A 12558-nucleotide genomic window follows, 5' to 3' on the forward strand; every position below is an offset into this window, starting at 1 on the left:
TAACCTATATTTGATCCTTCATATTTTACTCTAGACCTATAAAATCCTAGCCTCTGACAAGCACCCTTGAACCATATCCCTGCATTTCCATCATATCCTATAAAACCTGTGTTCCTTAAGAAAGCTAACAGTACCCTCACCCATGCTCAGTACTCCTTTTAATGTGCATTCATGTACCCCTAATTCCCCCAGATTATTCCTCATCATCTCTCTCTGCACCTCATACTCACTACAACTCAAAACTACGTGCTCAACTGACTCCTCTGTGTTTCCCTATCACATTCAGTGTTTTGTTTAGCGCACACCGACCCAACCTTCATCTCGTCAACACAGTTTCCTCTCTCCTGTTCAAACTACCTTTGTAACTTAGACACTCTTTTGAATATATAAATGTCTCCCTTTCTCCTCTCTGTCCCACCTTTTTTACCAAAGCACCAAATAATACACTTGACCTCCGCTTTACTTATATTAATTTACTAATCTTATGACTTAGTATCTCATAATTATGTATATATATATACATATATATATATACACAAACAAAGGTTCCGTTCGGTTACAGTATGATGCGTTCAGGCTCTGTTCAGTGAAAGCCCGCAGCAAATATTCATTTGTGTACACATATTTGCACCCAACGCCAGTCCTAAGTATTTTTTACTTTTATTGTACAGTACATGTCCCATACTATTAGACAGAGGCAGCACTTTTCCATCACAGCCTTTTAGGATGATTCTTTTATTCACAATAGTTGTTGGCCTTTAACAGTTGTCCAAACCAGGTGAACCTCATTCATAACAGAGATAAAGATTCATCACCACTAAGGCAAAATGGTCTTGGACAAAACAAACAAAAAAACAAACCCTGATGAATATCACAATCCTGTTGCTTCATTACTGGCTAAAATATGTCAGACATTTCAGTAGCTCATACACACAGAATGAATTCCAGTTTCACCTGATTCACCGACTGCTCATTGGCCATCGTAACGTTTGATACAATAATATATTTACTCTTAAATCCAATTTCCACATACACAAGTAGTTTGAAGGACAAATACTGCATGGACAAATGTGAAACGACAGACCTTAAATGAGCCATTTGTACTACAATAAATACTATAAATGTGATATCTTGATTCAACTAATATAAGAGACAGTAAATATGACTTCTAAAATTCATCGTTTAAAAGTTTCCAAGATTTTGCCTAAGTTGTGTTATATTTATTTGGTCATTTTGTGTGAGACTGTGTTAGTTGCTGAACATCATTTGACACGTTCGTTTATTCATTTCAGGGAGTTCAATATTTTAGCTTCAATACTTCTTTAGCGAGCCACCACGCAAAGGTCCAACGACGGTCTGTCCACAGAGGTAGTCCCTTATTTTCCCCTCTTTCAGTTCATGTTTAACTGCCTAAAATCTTGTATATATATATATATATATACACATGACTACTGTTCATATGAATACATTATCACTCATTATTGTCTGCTATACACATGTTAATCGGAGAGTTATCGTCGCTTTGTGATAAATCCTCGCTCCTCGTGCCGAATGCCGACTCCTCCTCGGGGTGAGTCTGCTCGTGTTTCCGTTTGTGGAGCCTGAGGCTCTGCGAGCGGCTGAAGCCTCTCCCGCAGACGTCGCAGGCGTACGGCCTCTCTCCCGTGTGGAGCCGGAAATGGTTCTTGAGGCTCGACGCTCGCGTGAAACTCTTTTCACACTCGGGACAGTCAAACTTCTCCCCGAAGTGGATCTTCTCGTGCTCCCTCAAGCGGCCCGACTGGTTGAAGCTCCTTTCGCACACGGAGCAGTGGTAGGGCCTCTCCCCCGTGTGTGTGAGCCGGTGTCTGTTCATGGCCCCCGAGTGGGCGAAGCTCTTCCCGCAGTCCGGACAGCAGAACGGTTTCTCTCCCGTGTGGACCTTCTGGTGACCCTTGAGTTGACCTTTCTGGGTGAACTGCTTGCCGCACAGAGAGCACTGGTAGGGTTTCTCTCCCGAGTGAATCCGCATGTGGATCTGGAGGGCGGACATCTTGTGACAGTCTCTTCCGCAGAGCCCGCAGCAGAAGGAGCTCTTCGTCAGACTGTCGTTACACTGTTCCTGCCCCGGTGAGGCTGGAGGACTGTCTTTATCGCTGTCAGAGACCTGATCGAGATCCTCTTCAGACACTGTGGGAACAAAGATGACAAGATGAAACACGCCATTTAGTGACCCTGAAGACAAAAAAACCCTCAAAAGCTTGCTTGTTGAAGGAATACTCCAGCCACAAAGTGACCAGCCGTACATCAGTTACTCACATCAAGTTACCTGGAATTCTTGAAGAAAACATTGTTTTACAAACTAGTGCAGTATAATCCAGGTCTCATTTGTCCAGTCGTACGCTCACTACTCCACAAACACATCGGCTTTGCTAAAACCTACTAGTTAAAACCAACTCACGCTTGTGCAAGCGTGCTTCTCATCCGTGTGAGTCAGAAAATGTTTGGGAATTACTGACCATACACGTACAACTGAATAAATGAGACCTGGATTATTCTGCACTAGTTGTGTTAAAGTTTGTAAGCGGTCGTTTTTGCTGTTGTTAAAAGGTGCTAAAAATACGAGATCGGGAGCGTTTCGATTTGCCTCTCAGCGGCTCGCAGCTAACGGTGCTAAAACAGTGCAAACTATGGCAGCAGTGCTGACAGAGCTAACGGTGTTTAGCTGAGGGGGAACCGGAGGGAGGGCGCCACACTCCCGCTACGACGGCGTTATCAGCTGTAACCGCAGTGCAGCGGCCGTGAGCTAATCAGCGGGCCACGCTCACTAACGTGCACTAAAAGCAGGAGTACAAGAAGAACAACACTTCCTCAAGGCAACACAGGGGGAATAACTGAATATACAAATGGTCATTTTGTGGGCGAAGTATTCCTTTAAGACACCGATCCCTGTGGAATCCAACATGATACAAGACTGAAAGAATGAATGTGAGATACAAGCAAGTAATCCGTTGATCAGCCTTCAACTCATTAGTGTGCTGTGTAAGAATTATCGTCCAAGCAAGGAGTGAGTTTATGTTCAGCAAGTACAACCAGACTCATTCCACTATGGACAGGGACCCGTCTACAGCTGCCTGCTCACAGGAAAATGTGCAATATAGAGGTAATGTTGAATATTGCGATAATATTACTTGCGATGAATTAACAGATATTTAAGGGTACTCATTTCTGTCTTTCTGCTGCTTGTTGAATTTAAAAAGATTTATTTATTGAACATCGAACTGAACACAAAAGGCAGCAATAGAAAAAGAAAGCTAATTACATTTTTTCAGTGCAGTTTTCAACTGATACTAACTCAAAGATCCCTGAGTGCAACGTGTCAGTCTTTGGTCAGTCAACATGGCGCTGACGATATAAATACTCCATGTTGTACAGCACTACACCTGTCCCAACCTTAAAAAAGTCCACCGGTGAACAAGACACGGGTCCACTCTGAAGCAAAGGCCTGAGTGGAGTATTCACTGATTCAACATATGCAATGCTACACAGTTTGCAGATTAGTCCCGGAAATAATCAACTATTCTGTTCCAATTTATCATCGGAAATTCTGAAAAACACCTACGGATCATATAAAATTCCAATTAGCCGAAAGAAGAAACACAAAATCACCACTAACCACGAGTGCAGGGTTCTCATTTTCAAAGCAGTCAGTCAGAGACAGAGTCAGTCGGAGTGAACTGAAAGAGACACAGTCCACTTTTTATCATTCCAAATATCAAAGAAGTAGAGCGCGATGGTTCTTTCTCTAAGAAACCACCGCTGCCTGTGAGACAAACACAGAATTAAAAAAAGGCAGCTTTTAAAAAGCATTTTAACCCGACGAAAAACAAGAGTTTAGCTTTGACTCATAATTAAAGTGCAGCTGATGAAATCTGTCGATGACAGCTGGATAGAAAATGAGAAGCCTGCTGCTGTGATCTTTAGGTAAGTTGGGTACACTCACGACGTGTCGTCACTAAACTAACTAGATCTGAAAATGTGTCTTTTTCTCTCCTTCCCACATTTACTCAGCGATTTAACTCCCTAAAATTATCCGGAGGGGAACGAAGGAACAAAGCTTTTTTGAAAATAGATATTTGTGTCCTTTCAACTTAAGAAGACAACTTCCTGTTGCCTATAAACTGGGTGGTGAACATGTTCCTGTTCCAGGGTTTCAGTGTGAACAGAAACCTTAAAAGCACTAGTGTGAACACACCTCAGAATTACCCAGAAGTCTCTGCACACATGGCTGGGCTGAAACCAGTGAGTGATGTTTTAATCCAGTCATTCAGTGGAACGAGGTCCCGGTTAATGGCTGAAGTAAAGACAACATCATTGTTTCTAATGTGAGAGACATTTGTACTCCTGTAAAACAATGTCCTTACTGTTAATAAGTTCATCTTCTTCCTCCTTCACTGTAATCATAATTTCTGTGTTGCTGTCCTGAAGCTGCTCTTCAGTTTCCTCCTGCACGCTGCAATCCTCACTACCGGACAGCTGGCCAGGAGCTTCTTCTACACAACACAAAGGAAACAATACATCAATCATCATTCACGTTCCTGATATTATTTAAGAAGGGATATCTGGAGTCGCGTGTTCACGTACCGCACAGCGGCTCCTCTTCTTCCTCCTCTTTCACTATTACATTCATATGTGGACTGGACACCACGTCCACCGCTCGGTCTTCTGGTTCTTGCGGGTTATTTTCACACTCGGCTGCTCTGTCACAGGTAGGACCCTCTGAGGGAGGGGGCTCAACTGCACTGGGCAAACTCTTACTGACCGACACCTATAAAGACAGTTAAATAAGAACAAATGGAAACAATGGTGTTAAGAGGTTGTAAAGAACTGTATAAATGCAGAAGAACGAACATTGAACATCTCAATCAAAGGGAAAAAGGGTTCTACTTTGAAGGCGCTGTGTATTGTCTCTACCTCAGCGCTGACGTTGTTGGCCAGGGCCGGCTGCGATGATTCACCAGCTGCAGCTGGAACTGGAACTGGGTCCAAGACGACATCTGGAACTGCTCCATTCTTGTTCTGCGTACACGATCTTTTGTGGTTTCTCAGAGTTCCTGCCAGTGAGAAGTGCCTCCCGCAGTCCTTGCACGTGTACGGCTTCTCTCCCGTGTGGATCCTGGTGTGCCTCCGGAGCTCTCCCGGAGCTACGAAGGACTTAGCGCACTGCGTGCAGCTGTAGGGTTTTTCTCCCGTGTGAGTCCGCATGTGTGTCGTCAGCGTCCACTGCTGGGCAAATGTCTTCCCGCAGTCGGAGCAGTGGTAGGGCGTAATGCCAGTGTGGAGGCGCTCGTGTCTCACAAGTGTACCCGACAAGGCGAACCTTTTGTCGCAGAAGGAGCACTGGTAGGGCCTCTCTCCGGTGTGAGTCCTCTGATGATCTCTCAGCTCGGCGGCTGAGTTGCAGCTCTTCTCACAGTCTGAACACGGGAACTTCTTCCTCGTAAAGCCCGCAACAACCTCAGAGTGCATCGCCTCCAGGTGCGTCTTCAGATGCCAGTGTCGGGAGAAGCTCTTCAGACAGATGGAGCAGTGATACGGCCTCTCCCCGGTGTGTGTCCGCCGGTGCAGCCGGAGCTCGCCCTGGCTGGCGAATCTTTTCTCGCAGAAAGTGCACGGGTAGGGCTTTTCCCCGGTGTGGGTCCTCTCGTGGATCATGAGCAGCCCCTTCTCTGGAAATCTCTTCTCGCACATGGAGCAGGGGAAAGGCCGCTCTCCCGAGTGAGTGCGTAAGTGGCGCTGAAGTTTGGAGGCGTAAGGGAAGTCTTTCCCGCACACTGAGCAGCTGTGAAGAGACGGCGGTTTTTCATTCTCGCTCTGATCGAATGTCTTGGAGGGAGTCTCCGCAGGCCCAGTGCCAGGGATGGCGATCTCTCCTGTGTGAACAGAAAGACGGCAAAGAATTGTATTTAGGACAAAACAGCTCCAAAGCAGTTTGTCCCTGAGCACAACGGACCGTGACGCTGATGTTCAGACGTACTGTAGGTCAGTTAGGTGAGGATTTATTTACGCAGACTCATTTAGAGTCATTGAATTAGGCATGAAATTGAACATTTGAAAGAAAAAAAAGAGTGCTCATACTGAGATTTAGTTTAAGCAGATGATGGAGCTGATTACCAAGAGAGAGAACATGGGATCATAAATCTCTTCTCTGTGTGCAAGCCGTCAGATGTGGTGCATTCAGGTTCCTTCATGCATTCACATCCTAATCTAAGGCCTTGGTTAAACTTGTCTTTTTCGGATCTTGCGCGCATTGAGATCCGACCAGTCAGCCCCTACATGCCGAGGTGGTCTGGCTCCTACTGTGTTGACATCTCAGTGAAGTTCAGACAGCATGCGGGCACAATGCAGACGATTTATCAAACTCTGGTCTCACATCATCTTCCCACACACACACACACATGGGAGTTTTATTTCCCGAGTGAGAGCAAAAAGGAAGAGAGGAGGAAAACTGAGGCTGGAGCACAGCTGACACCTGCTGTCTGAGTCAAGTTACTGCCGATGACAACCCAACATTTCCTGATTTTGCTGCTTCAAAATAAAAGCCTTTAAATACTGTTATTGTGAAGAACTTATAGAAAAATAAGTTTATCACCAAATTAACGGAGCTTTGTTATCGGCTGTTGTATTATACTGTGAAGAGGAAGCAGCCGAAATAACGAGGGACTTGCAAGCATATAGATGGCACTGGATGTTTATCCTGACTACGTGTTGACTATATTTTTATATAATTAATACTTAAAACAAGTCTTATCATTTGAAACAGCTCCTGAGAAAATCTAACACATGCCTGTCAAACCTTCGGCAGTTGTGCAAGTAACTCGCTACCATTAGACCTCTGTAGCAGAGCGCTGGAGGTAAAATTAGCATTGCCATATTTAGATGTTCCAAAGACATTTTCACCATCTTAGATCTAATATTACCTTGTTTGTGTGTGCTGTTGCTGTCAAGGTTACAGACTGCTGCTGTATTAAGATCATTACTAATGCAGCCGTAAGTCTTTGAAGTGTGAATTCCCTAATTAATCACATTTACAGAGAATTGAATCCAGATGTTACAGGGGTTCAAAAGAAAAAGGGAAACACCTGTAGGGTGTTTTGCAACGCAATAAATACGTCCCACAATAAATATCACCTCACTTTAAATGCTCAGTTTTCTAACTACTACTACAGTCGATGCACTGAATCAAATTTGAGCCTGGACTTTATATTATAATATATTGTTATATGTATCGGCAACGTCATTAACATATACAGAGCGACACCACAAACTACTAAAGTTCCGTGTCTACTCAAAATATTAAGTTTCACAAAGTTAGTATTTATTACAGAGTCACTCGGTGTACACTTTGCTGTTCTAATCCATTTGCTCACTCAGATCTGAGAAATCCACTTCTTCTCCGTCAGAGTTGATCAGGCCTCCAATTTCTTGCGGTTCCTCCTCTGCGAGGATCACAGCTGGTCCGAAGACCTCTGGGTTTTCAGAGCCCATCTCTCAAATATTCAACCTGGCAGAGGAGGAAAAATCAAGAGTCAGTAAACGACAATTCAATTCATAGCAAATCACTGAATACACACAGCCAGACAGGTGCGGCAAACAACTGCAAAGATGAATTAATTAAAAGACTTCAATATCAAAGTCCTAATAACAATTCTGCCATAAAGTGACCCAATAGTCAAAGGCAATGTGACTTTGCAATATTGTAGAAGCAGAGCGGGGTTTCTGGCACAACTTCCAAGGTGCACGGAGAAGGGTTAGAAGAGTTGGAGAGAAAGAATTCACTGACACTTGTCGTGTATTGTTTGGACTAATGCGTTTCGGGTCATTTGCAATATTAACATGCATTGTCTGTGTTAAATAATGATGCATATGTCAATCACAGTCCTGTTACAGATGATGTCAACTATTACAAGCATAAACCAAAGCCTACATTTACGGATGAATCTGACAGCCTAAAAGATAAGACTTCACTTTCCTTAACTTGTTAATATGACCCATATATCACATTCAAGGTTCTATTAATTAGGATTAAAGAAGTATTTGTGTGTCCCCTCCACAACAGAGTGCCTCGACCCAGGCAGACGTTCATCTCCCTGATTTGTTGTGACAACAGGACTGAACCTGGCTGAGGCCTGATGGACAGTCTACCTTATAAAAAAATGAATTGTCCTTCAAATGTTGTCGTACAGCACAATGAAACTGTTATAGTGTATAATACCGTCAAACATAATCGACGTTGCTGTGCTTTCAAGTGGTTGAACGTGAAGAGGAAGCACTAGAAACCTCTTCTTCGTGCATCTTGCACAGAGCAGTTAGCTCAGTAGCATTAGCTTGATGACACTCATCTTTGCTCCATCCCTTTTACCCCCCCCCCACAATAAATGTAGTTTAAGTTGAGCAGCAGCCTTATTGACGAAACCCTGTTGTGGCATGGTGTGTGTTACAATCACAGCCATCATATCAAGAGCACCCGGTAGTACAGACACTAGTATTTGACCTCTGAATGAAGTGACGATGACCAGCGCTTTGGTCAACGACCACCTCAGCCTTGGAGGAAACTGTTATTAGCCTGCTAGCCACTGGCGTTCACTAGCATTGCCGACACTAGCAATTAGCTAACGGTTAACAACCCCCTTAAGCTACAGCCGCAAGTCAACAATAACAAACAGTCCCGACGGATTCACCATTGAGTCCAACGTGAAAATAACACGTTACATCTTCTACAGATATCACAACCACTCGCTAACTCAGCTAGCTAACGTTTAACAACAGACAATAGACATTTTGACCAACCTCAGCATTGATTTTTCCCCCTCAGGTAAAAAAAAAAAGTAGTCGCTCGGCAGAAGTTTATTGAAACGACTTGGTAAATGTTCTACTTCTCTCTCATTTTCATGCTCGATTATGTTCAAACAATGTGTCAAATTATTGGCACCTAAGTCATGAGTTAAGTTAAATAAGCGTTTGGCTCTGATGATAACCTTTCTAGCTTCAGCTGCTAGCCACTTACAGTAGTGAGGGAACTTCCGGTTGGATTTTATCACCACAATAAAAGCCCGAATAACATAACTTATGTTATTGTCGTCTCTTACAGACTTTTATATTCTTTAATCATAATCTATTAGTAAATCAATATATTTTAAACCACTATTACAATCGAGTTGATTAAATCTGGCATGTAAATATCACATCATAAAAGTACCAGCAAAGTGTATTTATCAAAAGTACATTCTATATACAGTACATATATACCTACAGTTTGATATTATTATCCAGTGTCAGCAGTGGAAAGTAACAAAGAATATTTGCTCAAGCACTGTACTTAAGTACAATGATGACATACCTGTTCTTCACTTGAGTATCTAATACTTTATACTTCTGTACTTTCTGATTTGAGGAACTGCAACATTTAAATGCTCTCTGATATTTGTTAGCGATTAAGAGAATATAATAATCTATATTAATGTAACACTTTGAAAGGAGCTATTCTGTATCTTGAGTACATTTTGTTGATAATATTCATATACTTTTACTTAAGTAACATTTTGAATTCAATACTTTTATTTATGGTTATTGTGAGTATTGTTTTAGATCTACTTTTTACATAATTCAAGGATACTTCTTGCACCGCTATTTTAAGATTATCAAGAAGGAGAGAGTAGTCAGTGTGTGTTTCTATGTTGTTGTTATTATTTTTGGTGTGTGTACATGTTGTAAAAGCCAATCCTTTGGTGGGAAAAGGTCAAATGACCCTTTGGGTCAAAGAAGTCAAAACCAGCAGAAAAGTTCCAAACTTTTTATTTTTTTGATGATCCTATGTTGCCTCCTGTAGGCAACATCTAATAACTTCTACTGTGATGGTATACATTATCAGATGTTCTAATAATCTAATAACGTCTACTGTGATGTAGGCAGAGATGGGCAGTATTTCTATTACTTGTCTTTGAAATACGTATTTCAATTACTTTTGAGTATTTTGTAATTTGTATTTGATAGAGCCGATTAAAAGTCGAACGTAATTTGTAACAAAATACTTCAGAGTGGAGTAATTTTGTATTTAAAATACTCAAAATACTTTCTCCACGAATCAAAAAACAGTTCACGAGTTCAGTCTTCAGTTCAACGGATTGTCTGCCGAGGTAAATATTGTATCTGAGTGTGACAGATGTCAACTAGCTTGATGTATAATTCATGTCTGGGTCTGGCTACATAGCCTATTGTATATACATGGTGATGGTTATAATATCAAGCTAGCCATCGATGCCAACATGCTAATGACGCTAGCATGCTGTCTAGGCTAGTGCATAGCCAGTGTTTAGCAAGTTAACTTATCAGTCGAGTAGCTAGCTATAGGAAGAGGGAGATTGGGAGCTTGTATGTCATATGTGATGAATATTTTCTTGTTGATACAAAGCCAAAGTTTATGGGCTGTTAAGTCCCATTAATAAAAAAAAATATATATACATAATCAAGTTGTTGTCTTTTAATAGCTTTGCTTAGTTGACATTGTGACTGTTCTTCCTGTTTGTGGGGTTCACCAGAGCTTTGTGTACATTATATAAACCTGAATGCTCTGCTAGACCACATTGTGAGAAAACAGAAAATCCAGAAAAAAGTATTTCCTATATTTTAAATACAAAATACATGTATTTTGTTACATTTTCTGGCACCAGTATTTTGTATTTTGTATTTTGTTGTAATACATTTATTTGGGGGTATTTTGTATTTTGTATCAAAATACATTTTGATGTATTTTTGCCCATCTCTGCCCCTGTTGAAGGTTTTCCAAGCATATTGGACTTGTCAGACTAGGGGATGTCTCCGGATTCCCTGGAAGAACTGGACAACATGGCTGAGGAATAACATTATTATATTATATTGACTGATGCATTGTGTCATAATTAATGTTATGGCATCCTCCTGTGCTTTTCCTGCAGTGAGGATGCAAAATGTCTTCTATGAAGAAACAAGGGCGCTCTGATGTCATCAAGCCTATCAACATGTTGGATAAACACTCGGTTCATGTTCAATGTGATATTTCACATGTTCAGCCTTTGAATAGAGACAAAACGATTGAGAATCATAATTTGTATACAAAAATATGGGCAAACTGAAACGTATTTCCTTAGTTTATATCCTCTCAGACTATTGTGAATTCCCGGGTTACATTAATGACTATTCTGTTTTGGTCTCCCCAGCGGTTTTGTTCGAGGTTTTGGCTTCTTGTCGTGAATCTTCAGATGCTTTCGATAACCTTGAGAGTAATAGAAGCACTTGCCACACTTCTCACAAGTATACGGTTTCTCTCCGGTGTGAACTCGCAGGTGAACTTTCAGAACGGATGCTTTGGAGTAGCTCTTACCGCAGATTGAGCAGAGGTGAGGCCGCTCTCCGGTGTGAGTCTTGAGGTGCACGTTGAGGTGGGAGGATTGTGAAAACGCACTCCCGCACTGATCGCAGCGGAAGTTCTTTTCTCCAGTGTGCGTCAACTCGTGTTTTTTAAGCGAGTCTGCCGTGACACAACTCTTCCCGCACTCCGAACAGAGGAAAGGTGACTCTCCAGAGTGAATGCGCTTATGTATTTTAAAATAATATTCGTTTTTGAAGGTCTTGCCACAGTCGGGACACGCGTGAGGCTTTTTGTGACTCTGGTGGTGTTTCTCCAGCTGTTGTTTCTGAGGGAAGTCCATGCCACACTCTCCACACACATGAACCGTTGCAGGAGACTCTTTAGGCGGACTCTTCTCTTGAACTAATGTCCAATTTGGTAACTCTCCTGTGAGACAAACAAAGACAATTATAGTCACTTATAGTTTGCATTTATAAAGTTAGGTCATGGATTTGCTTGAGTCAAAGCACGTATATTCGTTTGCCTTTAGGCCGTGTTGCACCATCACTTTCATTAAACAACTGGCAGATAGTTATGAGAAAGGAATAAATGGTATATATATTCATTATTATTATTAATAAATATTTCTCAAACACATGGGGATTCATTTTGCTTTGCCACTTTTTTGGTGTGAGCAGGCCTTCAGGACAAAGCCTACACTAGTTCCACAATAATAACCACTTATTGTTTTTACTCACAAATGTAAAACACTTTGCAGCATAAGAAGACCTGGAGGCACAGGATCAGAACTACATGACTTATCCGTCATTTAATTCAAAAAATAACAATTTAACTAGTTAAGATTAGTAAATTAAAAGGTTTTCTACACAACAATCAGAGTATTGAAATAGCAGCAAACAACTACTATTAATGTCGAGATATGGTGGAGTGATGTCTACCTGAGCAGAGAATGAAGTCGCCCTCCCTCTGCGTGTGGTGTAATCCGAGCTTCTTTGTGCTTTGTTTACATAGCCGGGGCTTTTAGTGCCTGTTAGCGTGCATGTTAGCGTGCCCCACTAGCTAGCTCATGGCCGCTGCTATGCACTGCGCTCTGAATAACCGAATTTAGCGCCTTTAAGATTTCAATGAAAACACATGACCAGAGCTCTTCAGAAGTATCTCATTTTACAGCT

The 12558-nt window shown here is 41.9% G+C and overlaps 1 protein-coding gene across 1 annotated transcript; it reads right to left on the reverse strand.

Annotated features, from left to right (window-relative positions):
* Positions 1–702: 702 nt before the first annotated feature.
* LOC306696179 (uncharacterized protein) lies at positions 703–8885 on the reverse strand. Its single transcript, XM_079159728.1, has 6 exons — positions 8830–8885; positions 7410–7543; positions 4954–5912; positions 4624–4807; positions 4404–4532; positions 703–2169 (listed from the first exon to the last, which is right to left on the reverse strand). The coding sequence occupies exons 2-6, from the start codon at positions 7525–7527 to the stop codon at positions 1472–1474; spliced, it is 2088 nt and encodes a 695-aa protein (XP_079015854.1). The 5' UTR covers positions 7528–7543; positions 8830–8885; the 3' UTR covers positions 703–1471.
* Positions 8886–12558: the final 3673 nt, after the last annotated feature.

Source organism: Pholis gunnellus (genome assembly GCF_910591455.1).
Source record: "Pholis gunnellus genome assembly, chromosome: 5".
NCBI classification, from domain to species: Eukaryota; Metazoa; Chordata; class Actinopteri; order Perciformes; family Pholidae; genus Pholis; species Pholis gunnellus.

Excerpts from the sequence above, each read along its gene's own strand:
- LOC306696179 (XM_079159728.1), bottom strand. The coding sequence starts at position 7,527 with ATGGGCTCTGAAAACCCAGAGGTCTTCGGACCAGCTGTGATCCTCGCA. Across the intron at positions 4,533-4,623 it reads AGAAGAGGAGCCGCTGTGCG|AAGAAGCTCCTGGCCAGCTG; the intron begins GTACGTGAACAC and ends TGTGTTGTGTAG. Across the intron at positions 2,170-4,403 it reads AGAAGATGAACTTATTAACA|TGTCTGAAGAGGATCTCGAT; the intron begins GTAAGGACATTG and ends TTGTTCCCACAG.